Below are 18,829 nucleotides of genomic sequence, written 5' to 3'. Positions count from 1 at the left end.
TTACATATTTCGGTAATAAATAACAACACAGGCATATCACATGTTTCAAAAGAGTACTTTATTCCATACATGTAAATAATCTGGATGCAAAATTGTCATCGTGAACTGAGTGGATGTCTGTATGTTTGTACTCACATTGTCTTGTTTGTTCAAGATAACACAAGATGAAAAGGTCACAATAACACTGACAAAGTTGCAGGGCATTGGCAGCTTAGAAGCATTCAGTTAGTACCCAACTTTGGCCTCTAACCTAGCACTCTTGAGAAACTGAAATTTGCATGTTTTTGCTCTGAAAACAAAATATGTATTGGGACATTGGACCACAGCAATAGGAACCTATTCCTGACACCACACCCTCATTCAGTTCTCTTCTAGGTTGACACATTATAGCCCCAACAGCCTAATTTAGGCTTAACACGCTGTCTATATGCAAAGATAGCAAACTTTCCCTGCCACTAGACAGAAAAAAATAGTGTAACTGTGAAATATGTAGAAAGGAAATGCTTATACGGAACTATTATTCACAGACAAAAAGGCGGCATTTTACTGAATTTAAATACAAGGGTTTATATTTCAGATATTGAAGTTTCAGGCAGCAAGTCACTTTAAAATACAAACCATTCATTTTGCACAGTCCATGTTATCAAAGTCTCCCAAAAAACCAACCGACACAAAAAAAAGAAAATAGGTTGAGTCAGTCTCTCTCGGAGTATAAATAGAAAGGAGGGGAGTAGGTGAGTCCTTTTAGTCAGCACACGCACTCTAGTGTTTCACTTTGGGTCCTCGATCGTGCCCTTGCTGAGGTCTGTCATTTTGGGATACTTGACTTTCTTTTGGTCAAGTTCATTCTGAGCCCACAGGAGCAGTTTGAGAAGCTTGGCCAGTTTAGGCGTCGACTCCCTGTTTTCGTAGTCCAGCACAGACTGGTTCACCTCACTCCAAACCTTCAGGGGAAAAAAAATAAGTTGATCATACTTTCAATTAGCCTAATGTAAAGGTTCAAAGTTCACATTCTGGAAGAAAATAAATTGCAGAAAGTTACAATTGCAAAGCAATGTCAGGATCTTTCTTGATTTGGTATGTTGTTCAAAAACCTCACCTTCTGCCTCTGCATTGTATTCAGGAGGTCTCCAAAGGGTGACTCCTCTGGGTTGTCAAAGGCCAGCAGTGCCAGGGTTCTCTCCATCTCCGTCAGACATTCTCTGCTCTCCTCCCCCTGCTCTGCCAGCTGGGACTGAGCAAATTCTAGTGCTGCCTCGGTCTCCCTAAGACGGATCAGCTCGATCAGGTGCTGCTGCTGCAGAAGCGAAGAGCAGGTTTGAAGGACATTGGGCAAAAACAACAAAGTGTGTTGACAAAAGGTTTAGGGAAAATAATCAATGGAAATTAAGGAAGGTAGGAAACCTAGTACAAACTGAGGCTTAGAATAAAGGGAGAGAATCGGAAATTACCTGTAGGTGAAAGTACAGGTAGCGATTTGTGTCAAGCAATTCTGGGTGCAGGCTGTTGATTAGTGCAATGGCCTCCTGTATCTGTCCCTTCAGGATCATCTCCCGGATCTTTATCCTCTCATCCAGTGAATCCAGGTCCACGCTGGGCTCAATGCCAGACTCCATGCGGAACTTCTCAGCTGCCTCCTTGAACCCCTCTGTTCAAACCAGAGAAATACATATTTTTGAAATATGTTTAGAACAGGCAAGCCAACATGTATTGGGTTATTTTGTGGTATGCATGTATGGTTGAACGCACCTGTAACCAGGTAGTTCATGATGAGCCTGTTCATGTCAGCTCTCTGAATGTGGACATTGTTGAGCTTTTCCATCCACTCTTCTCTCGTTATGTCCTCCGGCTTTTCAGCATAACTCATCATGAACTGCCCTGCAAAAACGAGGTGTCCCTCACATGATCTTTGCTATTTTTATAGTAATTTTGACTGAAATTTAAGACTGCAGTTCGTTATGGATTGAAATAGTGGGTGTGTCAGCTGTACGGTCCCGTATGTCGGGAGGAAGACATGACTTATCTTTATAGCACATAGAGGTATTGTTCATTTTTATTTTATATTAGAAGAAACGATCAAGCGCTAGAAATGTTTTATAAAACTAACATGGACTTAAATAAAGTATTCGTAAATAAAATGGGTAAAATTAGTGAATGTCACTTGGAATAATCCGGAAGCTCAATACTGCGGCCTTTGATGAAAACCACAACATTGAAGCCTGAAATGGGTCCGCTACGAAGCAAAACAACACCGTCTATTTTCCTTAAATTAATTTATACTAGGCATGAATAAGTACAGGGTCAGTTTAGCAACGCAAATATCTCTTTGTACGAACCAATTTTGTTTTAGTAAAGCTAATATATTTTTTGAAATACTGTTACGTTACCTGATATTTTGCTGCTACTCTTCAGCGGTAGCAATCAAGATCATGAAGTGAAAACTCGCGATACTGTGTCAAACGACAACCATTGATTCACCCAAAACGATTGGTTAAGGAGTGGCATGACGCTTTGACGTGTGCTAAGAACGGCAAAGATTCGTGCCTACTTCCATTTTTTCCAGCATCCGGAAACTAGCGATGGGTGAGTTCAACGTTTACATTACAATAAAGCATTAATTTAATTGACCTAACATGCAAACATGTCTTACAGTAGTCGCAAAATGTTATCACACGATGTAGAGGTAACTCTTGGATTTTAATACACTAAGCCTTTTTGCTAAAGTACAGTCATGACATGCATGCTGCCGCATGTAGTGAGGATATTAATGTAACGTTAGCTACATGGAAAAATAGAAGCTATACAACTACTTGCGGTAGTTGGTTAGCTATTCAGTTACCTTACCAAAGGTCTCTTTCATTGTCCATGTAGGATACATGATTGTTGTTAGGTGTTCTTTGGCTTATCTGTCCCGTCGTGCCCTCTTCTGTGCTTCCTCGCCTCTGCGATGCTGTGAACACGCCTAATAATGATGCAGCCCTCACATTCTCTGACCACTAGATGTTCCAGTTCTCACGTATTGTACATGACTGAAATAGACCGTGTTTACTGTATGATTTATTAAAAACCTAATTAAACTGATATAGTAGTTCCCTATAACCCCGAACTAGTACGAGTCCCCGAACTAGTACTAGTTTTGTTATAACTCCTAATTTTGTTTACTTCGGTCCAAGGACCCCGCAATACCTGCTAATATTCTGTTGAAATCGCCCTTCAACCCACAATCCTGTCTTGATAAATGTCTGCTAAATGCCTAAAATATAGACTAAGTTGCTGGAGTTGTCAGTAAAACCTTAACATTTTAAATAAAAACATTCTCCGTCTTCAGGCCAATTCTCATAACTGGGTACTTTAATTATCCTAACCTACTGTGTTAGTTCTCCTAACCTGTGACTGTAAAGTCACAACTGCAGAAGCCATATGTTCAGAGAATCCATGACACCACAAACCAGTACTCAGTTCTGGCTCTTACACTGTAAAGTCAAATACTGTATTATGATGACTTCAACAGCTGCTGTCGCTGAATCCATAGCTATTATAGTCAGTACATACCCATAGATTTAACATAGCAAATTTCCACATTGGTGCACACATGACCTATAGAAGAAAAGCATTCATGGTTCTATAAGTTATGCCATGGAATTATTTGCTCAATAGTTTATACTGTCCATTTTGAATTTCCACAGGTAAATGCCGAGGTCTGCGTACAGCCAGAAAACTGCGTAACCACCGCAGGGAGCAGAGGTGGCATGACAAGCAGTACAAGAAAGCCCACCTGGGCACTGCCCTGAAGGCCAACCCGTTCGGAGGGGCTTCTCACGCTAAGGGCATTGTTCTTGAGAAAGTGTAAGGCAACACTGAAATGTTTTGTGATATTAAGTACTGTATCATCTGCCAGCCTATCATGGCTCCCACTATTAGCAAGCTTAAAAACACCTGCCTCCTTTTCCTTAGGGGTGTTGAAGCTAAGCAACCCAACTCTGCCATCAGAAAATGTGTGAGGGTGCAGCTGATCAAAAACGGCAAGAAGATTACAGCTTTTGTTCCTAATGATGGCTGTTTAAACTTCATTGAGGTAATGTGCGCCTGCAAAAACCTTTGTTTCTCACCTAGTGTAGAATCCTGTCTCTAACATTTACAAGACTGAGTTGTAAAGAATCACAATTTTTCTCCTCCCTTTTACAGAACATGACCAGTATAGTGTTAGTACTACAGTATAGTACTACTATAGGGTGGTTTAGGTTCAGTTTAGGGTCAGTTTTGCAGACACTGATTAAGCCTAGTCTAGGACTAAAAAATCAATAGAAAACTCCTTTTGAGCTTGTTTTTCTTTGTCCTAGACTTGGCTTAATCTGTATCTACAAAAGTGTCTGAGGCGAGTATGAGGAGACTTCAAGTCAATGCAGACTGATAGAAACAAGCAAGAAAGTTCAGGCTCTCTGTACAATTTTGTAGAAAAATATTTGAAACATTGACTTAAAACATTATCTGCGAGCAATCTACAGTATTGGTATTCAACTCATGCCTTGGAAGTCAGTTCCATTTCGATTTTTTTTCATTGCAACCTCCTAATCAGGGACTTTTTTTAGGACCTGGGACACCAGGTGGGTGCAATTAATAAGGAGGTAGAACAGAAAAGCAGCAGGCTCCAGGCCTCATGGGGTAATAGTTGAATACCTCTGCTCTTGAGTGTCTATGGACTATTATTATTTTTTTTACATTTAAATTAATTGTCCATCTATGTTTTCTGAATTCAGGGATTTTCCTTGTTTGCACTGCCTACAAAATTGTCAGGCTTTTCACCGTAACCACTTTTTTCAAATCCTTTCTCAATAGGAAAACGATGAGGTTTTGGTGGCAGGATTTGGTCGAAAGGGGCATGCTGTTGGTGATATTCCTGGTGTCCGCTTCAAGGTTGTCAAAGTTGCCAATGTATCACTACTAGCCCTTTACAAGGGCAAGAAAGAACGACCTCGGTCATAGAATGTATACAATAAAACGTTTAAAACAATTCTTGATGTCTGTCCTTTTCTGTATTTAAGTGTGAAATATCATAGATTTAATTTTTCTAATATTGTCTTGTATGAACAGATAACGTGTGACAAAACGAAAACAAACCATTTAGTTTCTTCTCAGCAGCCTCCTGTTTGTTTCCATGGTGGCATGTTTTTCTTTCTTTGTATTGCAACGTTAAGTGTTCTATTTGTGTGAACCAAATAACTGCATACATTGCACGGCATGATAATGCCACACAGGCGTGTTCACATTGCACTTTAGCCTAGGGCTAAGAGCCTTAATGCATCCGAAGAAAGGAGCATTCTGAAATCATCTGAGTGACATTCATCCAGTCGGTGAACCCACGTGTTGGTTGACAGTTACTATAGCAACGGATGTTTTCCCCTTTAAAGCCTGTACCTCTTAGTGTTCTGCATAGAGTTACAAATCAGTCTAAACAACTGTGGTAAGTAACAATAATTTTACTGGTAAATGTATACATTGCTACATACGCCTTTCTGTCACCTGACTTTTTTTTGCTACAGTGTTAATATAAATGAGTGGTATTGTACTTTAGCTAGCAGGCTAACGTTATGTGGCTAGCTTCGACACTTAAAGTTGCTAGCTAGATTGATAAAATTAGCTAACTATCGTAGACTTTGATTGCACGGAGTTGTACAGTACTAATAATTTATTATACCTTTATTTCAACAAGGAACACAGACGGAGACCACGGTTTCTTAAGCTGGGTCCAGTGTATACAAGTTTCAAGATACAATGTAAATATAAGAAATTACACAAAACAGAAAAACGGTCACATAACAAAAAATACAAATCAGCAGATTGTTACATTTACACAGAGGTTATTCCCCTGATTGCACCATACCTTGCATTACCCGAAGCAGTTGTAAGCAATACACATAAAAATCCTCCAATACATTTTTAAAATGGGCAAGGGAGACAGGATTCTGTTTAAGTTTGGTCTGCAGCCAGGCATAAGCAAGGAGTGTAAGTGGAAAAGGCAGGCATACCCAACATAACTGTTGGTCGAGATCGCAACCGTTATGTTTCGATCACGACACTTTCGAGATCGACGGAGTCTCAAGTGTAAATCCATGCTTGAGACCTGGTTTTATGAGTTATACATCAAAACTGGTTATGGCTCGGCAGTGTTTCATCTGGGGGTTTAAATGGTTTCCTCACTATCAATAAAGTTCAAATATTTCCCACCCCAGGTTTTATGACTAAGCAAATATAACTGTTAAAAGTAACGTGATTTTCTGTTTCACATTAATTACCAGAAAGAATACACTGGCAGCGTTGTTTTCAACATACATGCAAAGATTGTGGTTGGTTTCACAACCGGCTCTAAATAATCTGCTGTTTTGGTGTCTTTCATCAGTACCTGAGATGCCCACCTCATCAGGAGTGTACAAGCAGCCAGTGGCTGATGGCCTGAAGAAGTACTCTCTCCTGCCCCCTATCCCAAGCACAACGTTTCAGGAGGCTGTACAAGCAGAGGCCAGCAACATTGTGCAGTGGAGGAAGCTGCTAAGGCACAGAAGGAGCGAACATCAGCAACATCAGTTGCATGAAATCATGTATGTCACCGGCACTAGTAATAGTCATAAAATGACTGGTAATTGTTGCGTGGCCTAAATGTAGAATGTAAATTCTCTTTACCATTTAGTGGTTGAGTTTCCAATGCAATCAGTCATGTACAATCATTTTGTTGCTGGATTATTCATGTTGTGCTCTTTGCTTGCACTCATGTAGGGTTACTAATGCAATGCAGGCATACAAGAATGCTGAGTATTCAAGACCAGTGGCTCCCCCATCCCCCGAGCCAGAGTTCCCCCTTTCTGTGAGAAATAACGCATTCTTCGTTGTCATTCAGCTTCTTGGTTAGATCTTTTATTATGACACCTGTTATAATGAAACATTTTGTTTTCTGTTTATTTCACAGATGAGCAGTGAAGACAGAAAACGCACAGTAAGTTGGCTGATTACGGGGTCTTTTGTTGGGTTATTTGAGAAGCATTATGTGTAGGCTATGCATTCATATGAGATTAATTAGGCCTATGCGTGGCAGGTAGCCTAGCAGTTAAACCATCTGACCAGTAACCCAAAGGTTGCAAGAACCAAACTCTGAGCCCACAAGGTAAAAAAAAATTATGTTCTCTCCCGGAGCAGGTCAGGTAATTGTAATTTTCCCCCAGATGGCTGCTGTATATGAATGTGTTCTCAGTCAGTTTACCTGGTGAATTGAGCACTGTTGTTCCATTGTGTTCACACCTCCAGTTGAACTACATGTTCCTGAAGCAGTGTGTGGAGCATTGTCCTGTGGCGCCCATTCAGGAGCAGTGGCTAGACGCCATGCTGGTTCTTGTACCCCCCAAGCTGCATGAGGGACCAGGGAGAGAAAATATGCTGCAGGATTTATGTAGGGAGGTCAGCGAAAACTTCCTCAACGAGATGGTCAAACACACGGGTGTGTGTGAGAATTCATGTCTTTTTCTCTGTTTTTATAGTTTTACTATTCACGCTTTTTATGCCTTTTGAGAATTCTTGAATAATGAATTGTATTTTCCAATACACTATTCTTCTAGTTCTTAGCCTTATAACAACTTGGATAGTATTTCTCATATCCGTGTTAATACTTCACTACAGTGAATACTGTGCTCAAGAAACCAGAGATGAAAGGGACTGTTCTTGCAAGTCAAAGTGCTCCAACAACGAAGTGAGTTTCTCGTCAATACACCCCAATGTACCACAGAGACCAAGTGAGTTTCTCGTTAATACACCCCAATGTACCACAGAGACCAAGTGAGTTTCTCGTCAATACACCCCAATGTACCACATAGACCAAGTGAGTTTCTCGTCAATACACCCCAATGTACCACAGAGACCAAGTGAGTTTCTCGTTAATACACCCCAATGTACCACAGAGACCAAGTTAGTTTCTCGTTAAAACACCCCAATATACCACAGACCAGATGAGTTTCTCGTTAATACACCCCCAATGTACCACACGGACAAAGTGAGTTTCTCGTTAATACACCCCCAATGTACCACACAGACAAAGTGAGTTTCGCGTTAATACACCCCCAATGTACCACAGAGACCAAGTGGCAGGGTTGTGATAAAAGATGTTCCATCAAATTATTAGAATAATTATTTGATGTAGAATATTTTGTAAATTATAATTCATATTTCTTTGCAGGGCGCTAGATTTCTCCAGACCATGGCATGATAGCTTTGTGAAGAGTCGCAGGGAAATTAAGAAGAATTTACACATTCTTCATCCAGTGATGAGGTTAATCCTAGACATTGGCTATTGCACATTCTCAAATCTGCTTTTGGTGGATCTTTCTGACTGCAGGTAAAATAGTTCAGTCACATCCCTGCAAGCATAATAATTTTTTCTTCAACTTCCATCATTACGTATGTTTTTCATGTTTATTATTTTCTGGTGTTTTCCTAAGGTGCGCAGGGCCAGTAGACTGTGAGAGCCTGAAGAACAATTTGACAGTGGAGTGTGAGAGGATAGAGGGACGCATCATGAACACCTGGTATCCCAAGGTCATCCACCTGTTGACCAGCAAGGACACACTGCAGAGGGTCAGACCTGCAAAACTGGACTCCTTTTACAACTGTGTATCTACACTCATTTCTAACCAGGTGACAAATTGAAATTTGGATCTGTACTGGTGGTTTTCTGAGTAAGACCAGCTTGACTTGACATTCTGTTTTTTTATGTTTTGCTAAAGTTGAAATCCTTAGTGGAGAGGAGTGTGGAGGAGTTTGTCGGCCTGTTCGATCCATTCAATGTCCACCGATTACCTCTGTTCCGCATGGATCTGACTTTTGATGACGAGAAGATGGAATTCTATCCGAGCTTCCAGGACCTTGAGGAAGCTGTTTTAGAAATTCTGAAACTGATTACCAACACAATGCAGGTATGCGTGGGGGATAATAGATTATGCCACTAAACTGTGTCAGGAAATATTTTTTCATAAAAAAAGTACTCCATAATCTTTGAATGAATACATTATTTTATGGTAGGCTTTGTTAGGGTTTTCATCTTGTTGGGGACTTATTTTGCCTACATCTATTGTGGCTTCACAGAAAGTCCAGACAGTCCAGTCTTGGCTGGCTGAAGCTAACAGCTCTGTAATCGATGCTAGACTGGCGGACCATGTTCTGGAAGGGGCCCAGAGCACAGTGAGGTCTGCCATACGTAAGAACCTAGAGGAGCCTTTTCAACACTTCCAGAACTATGGTAAGAAACCTTGGGATGTGGGCATGCATGCATGGGTTTCAATGAATGTATTATTCTTAAGGGTCTCAAGTGAAACCTACTGTAACTGCCATAGTCACTAAGAAAATGTGTGAGCGTTTTGACTGGTTATAATTGACTAGTTATTTGCATGGGCAACACTGCAAACATCCACGTCAATTCGCTCTGCCAAATATTTTGCTAGTTAACCTGGCAGTTTGGTTTCTTGGAGCGGTACTTGAGTAGAACATTGATCAGGATTAGTTCATTTTGAAACACTTCTTGCCAACAATATCAAATAACACTTTCCAAACTGGAAGTCTGAAGGATTTCTTCTTGTGGAGTCCCTGGGTGAGGGCTTTGCTCCACGAGGGCCAGGACCCCAGTCCCTCCCCAGGAGTCAGGGCACTAGGGGTAAGGGTTCCTCCCCCACGCACGCTCAGACGTGCCACTCCCCCAGGAAGCCGGCCAGTGTGATGGGGGATGTCAGGCACCCAGTGGAAGTCGTTGTGGAGGCCTGTGAGGGGAAGGGTGCCGCCCCGGGTGTGGCTGGGTGGTAGCACAGTCTGGCTGACCAATGTTATGGTACTTTTGTTGACCAGGTTGGCTGTGGTCACAACACGTACAATGTATTTATTATTAAAATAAATACATTGACAATATATTTTAATGTTCTGTTCCAGCTTGGGCTACTACATGAGTAGCTCTGGATGAGAGCAACAACTCAATGTAATTAAATAAGAGAACTAGAAAAAAAGAACTGTAGACTCCAAATAAGCATTAATGTAGTGAAAGCTCACTCAAGATTAAATCTTCTCTGCTTCTTCACAGTTAACAAATATGATTGGCTGGTCAATGGGTCAGCACAGGCTTTAGTGGACAATTTCATTGAGGAAGAACACACTTTTAATGAGTATACTGAGGTAAGTGAGAGATGACAGAGGTCAGGTTGAATTGCTCCATATGTCATAGCTGGAGTAGTATAGCGTATAAATAAAATATTTTATTTTACACATTGTTCCTTAGAAAGTGGAGGAGTTCCATGTACTCTCTAAGGAGATTGTCAGTCTGCCGGCGATAGCCCATTTTGCCATGGTGCGTCTGGACTGTGAAGAACTAAAACAGGGACTGGCAAAGAAAGCTAAAACCTTTGCTCAGTTGCTCCTGGAGAAACTTGTCACCAACCACAGAGAGAACAGTCTGCGGTAAGTTTCAGTCTTTTTTCTCTCTGATAAGATTGTCTTATTACTCTCTTTTTACTCTAAATCTTTCTCCTCTGCATCCTTCAAGGATCTGCCAGGAGTTTGAGACCATCAAAGAGAAAGCTCTGAAGGTTCCTGAGACCACAGAGGAAATTACTGAAATGATAACTTATATTGGTCATATCAAAACAAAGGGCATTGAGGAGCTCAATACTAAAATATCGGTAGGTAGCTGATGAACAAATCCTGCATTACAGGAGGCTTTGTGCTTTTTCAAATTAATGTTAGATGGTTCCTCAGCTTGAAAGAATTCCATGGGCGAAGTTAAACTGTAGTTCATGGTTATGTTTTTGGTAACGTTTGCTACCTCCACACCTGCTAGGTACAAATGTATGGAAATAGTAATTGAAAGTGAGCATGTTTATTTAAAAATTTTTGAAACACCTTTTGACATCAAACCAAATAATAAAGCTGAATTCAGGTGAGGTTTTTTTGTCCATTCTAAAACAAGCCTAGATTACTTCCATTGATTATTAGCCCACAGTGGCTAAATGTATTTACATTTTTGTAATGGCTGTTATAAATTAAACTGAATTATGGATTGCATCTTTCCATCTAAGTTAATAAACAGTAAATAAAATTATGCTCATGTAGTGTATTATTAACACGTAACTAATGAGTATAACACTACTTATCTTCTCGCAGGAAACCCATCACAGACTGAACTACTTGTTGGATGTCTACATTTTTGATCCAGAAGACCTTGAGTTCAACTCTACAGTCCTCCTCTGGCCACAGAACATAGTCCCGGTCTTTGATCTCAATGATGAGGTATCCTTTATTCTGGAGGAAGCCATTTTGTTCTTTACATGAAGGGGCTAATTCAGCCCTTCCACTACCATTCTGCTGTACGATGAAAGAACATTACTCTACTTTTTTCACAGGTCATTCTGAAGGCCAAAAAGAAAGGGGAGCTGGAGCTTCTGGGTCGGAGAGAGAGATTAATGCTGGAGCTGGAAAAGCTTGGACGCAGAATGGAGGAGTTTGCTGAGTGCTCTGAACTAGACATGATGCAGCAGGTAAAAGCAAACCCTCACCCTGGTAATTGTAAATAAAACAAATATCAAAAAACCCTTCTGTATGATATTGAAGAATACACCCTATGCCCTTTAATTAGCACGTTATGTCCATTTGATTTTAAACGATAAACATTTACTCTTGATCAGTATGTAAATGACGTGAGGATGGTCCAGAAGAGGCTTCAAGACGCTGAGGAGGCCATCAACTTCATCAACAAAGAGGAGGCTCTGTACCAATGGGACCAGACATCTTATCCTGTGGTGGAGGTCATCAAGGAGAGCATTGAGCCCTACCAGAAGCTATTTGGCCTGGTGCTCAAGTGGCAGCGCACTGAGAAAAGGTATGCACTGTCTGACCAAAGAATGCTCACAATAGAGAATAAAAAAAGCAACAAATAACTGTCTGACAGATCAGGAACATTCTCCTAGGGGTAGACTTGGATGAGTCAGCCATTCACAAAAGACATAACCAGACAAAATACAGAGGGTGGACTGCAAGGTGCAAAAACACTTGTCAGCTAATAAAAGGGGATGAGGTAAAAAATATCAAAAAGAGCCTGCAGAGGTCTAGAAAAAGATCTTGTGAACAAATGACTCAAGTTTTAATATATACCTGAGTAAATGCAAGAGGTATTTGTGTAGAATAAGAAGTCACTGCCATACAAACGTATCTGTGAAATATTTTGGACATGTATGGCTGCCACTGTCTCACTGGTCTCTCACATGCAATTGCTGACAGCAGCTGTAGGTTGAATACTGATGTTGTCTAATCAGATCCAGCCAATTGCATCAACTCATTGAATGGCACTTCACCTTCCAGCAAAACAGTTACCTCAAACATATTACTAAAGCAACCAAGGGGTTTTTCAGGGTCAAAGAGTGGAACTTCTTGCATGGCCAGGTCAATCATCTGACCTGAATCCAAACAAGAAAGTCTTTCAGCCAAAACTGCTCTGAAACTATCAGGCATAGACACTGATCGCAATACAGGCCTGTCAGAGCATCACCATGGAAGATAACCAGCCTCTGGTGATGTCAGTGCATCACATACATTCATCATAGGCAAAGGAGTTGCAAAAAAGTACTACAAATGATTCCTTTATTTAAGATTTAGATTAATTTGCTCTGGTCCCCTAAAATCCAAAATGCTGATCCAAAACAACAGAAGCTGTGTCACTTACCAAATTGTTATCAACTGCACTGTACATGACTTACTACATTATTTCGGTGAACCATTTTGGACAAAACAACTTTTACAACCACTGGTAAAAAATCCAGGTGGATGGACGGCACCTTCCTGGACCTGAACGGAGAGAGCATGGAGGTTGAGGTGGATGAGTTCTTCAGGGAGATCTACAAGATGCTCAAGTTCTTCCAGCAGAAGCAGAAGAAGGCAGAGCAGGAGAAAGAGAAGATAGCGGGAGGAGTGACAAAGAGGAGCCCCAGGGAGGAGGACCCTATGAAACAGGAGTGCCCCACTGCATTCATCTGCTCCGCAGTTATGGAGCAGGTGAAAGGCTTCAAGGTAACCACACTGAAACAAATTATAATGTGAAAAAACTTTTTTTGTTGGTGAGATGTGTCTCAATGACAGTCGATGATAGACTTCCTGACTAGCCCATATAGAGATACGTGTGACCCCATTGACCTAACTCCTCAGGTGTTTTATGCTAATGATCTGCTAATGCATTTCTGTCCTCAGGGGTACATTCCCACTGTGTCCATCCTGTGTAACCCGGGCATCAGGCCTCGCCACTGGAGTCAAATGTCTGAGATTGTGAACTACAACCTCACGCCTGACTCTGGCACCACCCTACGGAAGGTGCTCAAGCAGAATCTCGCCCCCTACTTCGAGCAGTTCGAGGCCATCAGTGCTGCAGCCAGCAAGGTAAGCGAACAGAATTGTTTAACACACCTTTTTTACTCCCTATAACCCCCAGAGCCAAACACCATTTGGCATACGAATCGTCCCTATTAGCATACACACTCTCCTCCAAAGCATCACCATCCAGCCAGAGCATCAGTTAATCTACTGGGTCGTAACGAAACTACATAGAATAATCAAAAAAATAATGAATTACAGAATTTGTTTGTTTTAAATGATTAATGAATATGAAAAATATAAGAATGTGTTTATATTGAAGGTCTCGTCATATAATACAACCGACTAAAAATAGAATACATAGAAAAAGTGAATAGGCTGTGAACAGCACGTATTTGCACATCTCTCCCACGGGTTGTAGTGGGGCTATCAAGTTGATTTCAATGCAAAAGCATAGCTCTAGTCTCCTAGGTTATTGGCATATTATAGTTTTCTATAGGTGACATGAATAAGTTAGTGAAAAACAGAGAGGAGCTATTAGAAAAAGACAAGGTGCTAAATGAATGGCGTGTCTTTGCATCTGGTTGATTTCAACACCATTAATCAAAAAACCGAGAGGAGTTATTAGAAAAATTTGAGATATTGTTGGAATTTCGGTTTGTGGATAATTACTTAGCCTTATACATTTGTAGAATATTAATCTACATACATTTTCTATATTTGTAGAGAGATGATAGGATGTGGGTGCGATTTAGTTTCTCTTTCCCTCCTAAAATAATGTAGATTTACATTTTTGATTTACATTTGATGAATTAGCCTACACAATAAGCCGAATCTCCTTTTGAAAAACAGTAACCTGTGTGATAAATAACCTATATAATTTCTATTATGTTTCAAAAATAGCCTAATTAAGTTTTCATTCATCTGACATCCTTCCATTGAAGTCATGCATTCAGTGAGGGGTGATTAGCACCCGGGTACCATTTGGGTACCAATGCTAATTGGCGTGGGCTGTTGGCGGATTAAGTTGGAAAACGGATAAAAAAAAAGGTAAATAGTCTCTAAATTGTTTTCTGTTAGTCGTTTTAGAATTCCTACAACGGAACAATGTTAAATATTCCTATTTAGGAAAGTCATGGAACGAGGAGGGTATAGCTTTCAAAATGGCAGTTTTATTTTAATTATAAACTCAAACGCAAATTGGCGTAGGCTTTTGGCGGTTCTAGTGTTAAAGAGAAACTTGTGTAACGTGGATGAGAACAAAAAATACTTGCCTGTTTAGATTGCTGAATCAAGATCTTCTCTCCCATCTACAGGAGTTTTCTCTGGAGAAGGCCATGCAGAACATGGTGGAGGTGTGGGAGGGAGTCTCCTTCCATCACCACCCCTACAGAGAGTCTGGGGTGTCCATCCTAACTGCTGTGGATGAGATCCAGACCATGCTGGATGACCAGATTGTCAAAACCCAGACCATGAGGGGATCGCCATTCATCAAGCCCTTTGAGACTGATATCAAGGTGGGCTTCCCTCGAGCAAAACAAGTTCAGCTCATTGTACCGTTTGTTTTGGCTCCAGGTAGAATCTGCCTGTCAGGTGTTTGTTGGTGTAGAAAATGTAGAAAAAACTGACTTCAGAACAACAGAGTCTACGGAGAACTTATATCTTGTATGTGTGTGGGTGGGTGTGTGCGTGCTTGCTTTAGGTGTGGGAGGAGCGTCTGATCCGTATTCAGGAGACAATAGATGAGTGGCTGAAGGTCCAAGCCCAGTGGCTTTACCTCGAGCCCATCTTCTCCTCTGAGGATATCATGCAGCAGATGCCCGAGGAGGGACGTCTCTTCAAGACCGTCGACAAACACTGGAGGGAAGTCATGAGGCACTGCGTCAAAGACCCTAAGGTTGGAAACATTTAGCCTTTTTGGGGACCTTGCTAATTTCATAATGGGGTAGGATTCTGTCTGGGATTTCTTTGAATGTACATACTTATTCTTCATTTTGCAGATCTTGCCAGCAACCTCGTTGCCCAGTCTGCTTGAACAACTCCATGAATCCAATGATCTTCTGGATAAAATCATGAAGGGACTGAACGCCTACCTGGAGAAGAAGCGTCTCTTCTTTCCTCGGTAAGGAAATGTCTCTTGCAACGTGGGTTTCTGCCTGTGCAACACTTCAGGTTCTATCTTCTTCCCTCTCTTCAGCTTTTTCTTCTTGTCCAACGATGAGATGCTGGAGATCCTGTCGGAGACCAAGGACCCAACTCGTGTGCAGCCCCATTTAAAGAAGTGCTTTGAGGGCATCGCCAAGCTGGACTTCCTCCCGAACCTGGACATCCAGGCAAGTAGATCCACACAAAGTCAGTTGGAAGTCTACTGATATCCACATCCTCATTTACTAGATAAGCAGTGTAGTTTTCTCTTTAATCCATTTGTGTGTGTCCGTCTCTCCAGGCCATGTACAGCAGTGAGGGGGAGCGTGTGCAGCTCATCCAGCTTATCTCCACCTCTGAGGCGCGGGGGGCCGTGGAGAAGTGGCTGGTACAGGTAGAGGACATCATGCTGCGATCAGTCCGGGACGTGGTGGCCCGCTCAAAAGTGGTGAGATCCGTGCTCAACTGCAAGCATATGACTGTTCCACAGTGAAACGAGGATATAAGAAAGACCTAGACATAGAGTAACTGATACCACACAGTACAATGTTAACACTACAAATCTCATTACCACAAGAGACAATATACTTGCATTCACAGGCCTACGCTGAGACCAACAGAAGCCAGTGGGTTAGAGAATGGCCCGGTCAAGTGGTTCTATGCACCTCTCAGATCTTCTGGACCCTGGAGGTCCATGAGGCCATCAGAGCAGGGGCTCAGGTAAGGACGGGCTTGCTGTCAGTCAATGAAATACTCTTGTGGAATTCAAAAAGCCACCTAGTTGTGGAGATGTAGCGAACAATGCATTTTTCTTTCCAGGGTCTGAAGAGTTACTATCAGCTGTTGCAGAGCCAGCTGAAGGACATTGTGGAGCTGGTGAGAGGCAAGCTGCCCAAGCAGACTCGCATCACACTGGGTGCTCTGGTCACCATTGACGTACACGCCAGAGATGTGGTGATGGACCTCATAGACAAAGGTAATGTACTGTAGGCTTTAGTTAATTATATTATGGTTGAATGTAATAGTTATACAGCGTTAGATAAAATGTATCGAATGACCCATTTTCCTTTGTTCTCCCACTTCCAGGTGTATCTAATGAGACTGACTTCCAATGGATGGCTCAGCTGCGCTACTACTGGGCAAATGAAAATGTGCGCGTACGCATTATCAACTGTGATGTCAAGTATGCTTACGAGTACCTGGGAAACTCCCCTCGGCTGGTCATCACACCACTAACAGACAGATGCTACCGGACACTGGTAAACCTCCCAGAGAAACATGGGATTACACCGGCAGTATTTTTCCAATCTGTTTTTCCCCAATGAATCTTTTGGCCAATAATGTTAAATGTTTTCACATTAGGCCTTGTTAAGAGCTGATTTAGTCAGAAAGAGCAGTTAAATAATCAGAATTGGGCCACCTGTGTAAACTCAGCCATGTATTCTCAAGAATACATCATTCAGGTCAGTTCTAAACTTAAGGCTAGACTTTTATATTCAAGGTGCATCCTAGTTGCCTCTACCTGAAACTTATATTGTAACTACAAATATAGCTGCACAGTTGTTTAATGAACCTCCATTACTAACTTTTTTGTAGTAACACTGCTGTTTTTGTCTTAGATCGGGGCCTTCTATCTGAGTCTTGGGGGAGCCCCTGAGGGTCCGGCAGGGACCGGGAAGACAGAGACTACAAAGGACCTGGCCAAAGCCTTGGCCGTGCAATGTGTCGTCTTCAACTGCTCAGATGGGCTGGACTACCTGGCAATGGGGAAGGTAAAAAACTGACTGTCGATCCCCAATCACTGCGAGTAGGATTTTCAGTAGCACAAATTTTGTTAGGCTTCTCCTTGGAAAAGATGGTTATAGTTTATTCCTGTTCCTCAGTTCTTCAAAGGCCTGGCGTCGTCGGGTGCATGGGCCTGTTTTGACGAGTTCAACCGAATCGAGTTGGAGGTGCTTTCTGTGGTAGCTCAGCAAGTCCTGTGCATCCAGAGGGCCATCGAGCTGAAACTGGAGTACTTTGACTTTGAAGGCACTGAGCTTAAGCTCAACCCCAACTGCTTTGTGGCCATCACCATGAACCCGGGCTATGCCGGGCGCTCCGAGCTGCCGGACAACCTCAAGGTAAAGAAGAGGCCATGGCTGATATATTATCCAATAAATAAAAAAAGCGTCTATGTGCATTCAACAGTGCTCCAACCCACCATCCACAACAGGTGTTGTTCAGAACTGTGGCCATGATGGTGCCCAACTACGCCCTGATAGCTGAGATTTCCCTGTACTCCTACGGCTTCCTCAACGCCAAACCCCTGTCTGTGAAGATCGTGATGACCTACAGGCTGTGCTCCGAGCAGCTCTCCTCCCAGTTCCACTACGACTACGGCATGAGGGCTGTCAAGGCTGTGCTGGTGGCCGCGGGGAACCTGAAACTCAAGTTTCCAGATGAGAATGAGGATATACTGGTTTGTACAGGAAATGTGTCTTTATATGTTATCAACGGTGGAATGGGTGTGGGACATACCCAGTAGAAAGTACTGTTTATAACACTGTTTCTGCTGCTACCAGCTCCTGAGGTCCATCAAGGACGTGAACGAGCCCAAGTTTCTGTCTCATGACATCCCCCTTTTCAATGGAATCACCAGCGATCTCTTCCCCGGCATATCCCTTCCTGTCGCAGACTATCAGGTCGGGATTTTCCCTGCTGTGTTTTCAGATGCACTCAGATCTTGTAGATATGGTATTGTGTATTAAAACATTTGTCCTTTACCCAGAGGTTTCTTGAGTGTGCAGAAGAGTGCTGCAAGAACCACAACGTGCAGCCCACTCAGGTCTTCAAGGAGAAGATGATCCAGACTTATGAGATGATGATAGTCCGTCATGGGTATTTTGGTCTCAAATGTATTCTACTAATTCAAAGTTATTTTTAAGAACTGATTTGGGTTCACAAGTACCTAAATGTCACATGACTGATGATGATGACAGATCATCATCATGTGCATGTTTTTTGTGAGAAACTTTTTCTCGGCGTACCTCAGGTTTATGTTGGTCGGGGAGCCGTTTGCCGGCAAGACCAAGGTGCTCCACGTCCTGGCAGACACTCTGACCCTGATGAAGGAGAGGGGCTACAACGACGAGGAGAGGGTCCATTTCCGCACCGTCAACCCCAAGTCCATCACCATGGGACAGCTTTTCGGAGAGTTTGACCCAGTTTCCCACGAGGTGGGCTTCCACCAGTCATATTCCAGTTCCTCTCACACCATTATTCACACTCAAAGTACAGCACTAATGTTTTTAATTGTTATTGGTGT

The 18,829-nt window shown here is 42.1% G+C and overlaps 3 protein-coding genes across 7 annotated transcripts in view; 2 read left to right on the top strand and 1 right to left on the bottom strand.

Moving 5' to 3' along the window:
• Nucleotides 1-38: 38 nt before the first annotated feature.
• Nucleotides 39-2,982, bottom strand: gid8 (GID complex subunit 8 homolog). 2 transcript variants are annotated; one of them, XM_010875852.4, is made up of 5 exons: nucleotides 2,845-2,982; nucleotides 1,750-1,878; nucleotides 1,452-1,648; nucleotides 1,100-1,297; nucleotides 39-944 (listed from the first exon to the last, which is right to left on the bottom strand). In XM_010875852.4, exons 1-5 carry the CDS (start codon nucleotides 2,876-2,878, stop codon nucleotides 771-773), a joined length of 732 nt encoding a protein of 243 aa, XP_010874154.1. In that variant the 5' UTR covers nucleotides 2,879-2,982; the 3' UTR covers nucleotides 39-770.
• Nucleotides 2,530-5,004, top strand: LOC105013954 (40S ribosomal protein S23). Its single transcript, NM_001304114.1, has 4 exons — nucleotides 2,530-2,583; nucleotides 3,687-3,846; nucleotides 3,955-4,075; nucleotides 4,837-5,004. Exons 1-4 carry the CDS (start codon nucleotides 2,580-2,582, stop codon nucleotides 4,981-4,983), a joined length of 432 nt encoding a protein of 143 aa, NP_001291043.1. The 5' UTR covers nucleotides 2,530-2,579; the 3' UTR covers nucleotides 4,984-5,004.
• Nucleotides 5,005-5,376: 372 nt separating this feature from the next.
• Nucleotides 5,377-18,829, top strand: part of dnah12 (dynein, axonemal, heavy chain 12) — a 39,563-nt gene continuing 26,110 nt past the window's right edge. For 3 of the 4 annotated variants that reach the window (XM_034296129.1, XM_029124281.2, XM_034296130.1), the window contains exons 1-33: nucleotides 5,377-5,461; nucleotides 5,711-5,774; nucleotides 6,398-6,596; nucleotides 6,772-6,859; nucleotides 6,962-6,988; nucleotides 7,297-7,486; nucleotides 7,666-7,735; nucleotides 8,219-8,377; nucleotides 8,481-8,676; nucleotides 8,766-8,954; nucleotides 9,124-9,277; nucleotides 10,106-10,197; nucleotides 10,301-10,479; nucleotides 10,565-10,700; nucleotides 11,182-11,307; nucleotides 11,421-11,555; nucleotides 11,703-11,896; nucleotides 12,834-13,080; nucleotides 13,258-13,443; nucleotides 14,694-14,894; nucleotides 15,080-15,274; nucleotides 15,378-15,499; nucleotides 15,575-15,710; nucleotides 15,824-15,970; nucleotides 16,123-16,242; nucleotides 16,342-16,498; nucleotides 16,609-16,781; nucleotides 17,142-17,294; nucleotides 17,406-17,645; nucleotides 17,738-17,983; nucleotides 18,087-18,206; nucleotides 18,293-18,402; nucleotides 18,557-18,740. In XM_034296129.1, the coding sequence (XP_034152020.1) occupies nucleotides 6,406-6,596; nucleotides 6,772-6,859; nucleotides 6,962-6,988; nucleotides 7,297-7,486; nucleotides 7,666-7,735; nucleotides 8,219-8,377; nucleotides 8,481-8,676; nucleotides 8,766-8,954; nucleotides 9,124-9,277; nucleotides 10,106-10,197; nucleotides 10,301-10,479; nucleotides 10,565-10,700; nucleotides 11,182-11,307; nucleotides 11,421-11,555; nucleotides 11,703-11,896; nucleotides 12,834-13,080; nucleotides 13,258-13,443; nucleotides 14,694-14,894; nucleotides 15,080-15,274; nucleotides 15,378-15,499; nucleotides 15,575-15,710; nucleotides 15,824-15,970; nucleotides 16,123-16,242; nucleotides 16,342-16,498; nucleotides 16,609-16,781; nucleotides 17,142-17,294; nucleotides 17,406-17,645; nucleotides 17,738-17,983; nucleotides 18,087-18,206; nucleotides 18,293-18,402; nucleotides 18,557-18,740 (4,863 nt within the window). In that variant the 5' untranslated portion in view covers nucleotides 5,377-5,461; nucleotides 5,711-5,774; nucleotides 6,398-6,405. The remainder of the gene's footprint in view (nucleotides 5,462-5,710; nucleotides 5,775-6,397; nucleotides 6,597-6,771; nucleotides 6,860-6,961; nucleotides 6,989-7,296; nucleotides 7,487-7,665; nucleotides 7,736-8,218; nucleotides 8,378-8,480; nucleotides 8,677-8,765; nucleotides 8,955-9,123; nucleotides 9,278-10,105; nucleotides 10,198-10,300; nucleotides 10,480-10,564; nucleotides 10,701-11,181; nucleotides 11,308-11,420; nucleotides 11,556-11,702; nucleotides 11,897-12,833; nucleotides 13,081-13,257; nucleotides 13,444-14,693; nucleotides 14,895-15,079; nucleotides 15,275-15,377; nucleotides 15,500-15,574; nucleotides 15,711-15,823; nucleotides 15,971-16,122; nucleotides 16,243-16,341; nucleotides 16,499-16,608; nucleotides 16,782-17,141; nucleotides 17,295-17,405; nucleotides 17,646-17,737; nucleotides 17,984-18,086; nucleotides 18,207-18,292; nucleotides 18,403-18,556; nucleotides 18,741-18,829) is intronic. The other variant, XM_034296128.1, reaches the window with a different exon arrangement.

This window comes from Esox lucius, chromosome 12, assembly GCF_011004845.1.
Source record: "Esox lucius isolate fEsoLuc1 chromosome 12, fEsoLuc1.pri, whole genome shotgun sequence".
NCBI lineage: Eukaryota > Metazoa > Chordata > Actinopteri > Esociformes > Esocidae > Esox > Esox lucius.
Note: the sequence above shows the minus strand (reverse complement) of the source record. Positions and strands in the feature narration are given on the sequence as shown.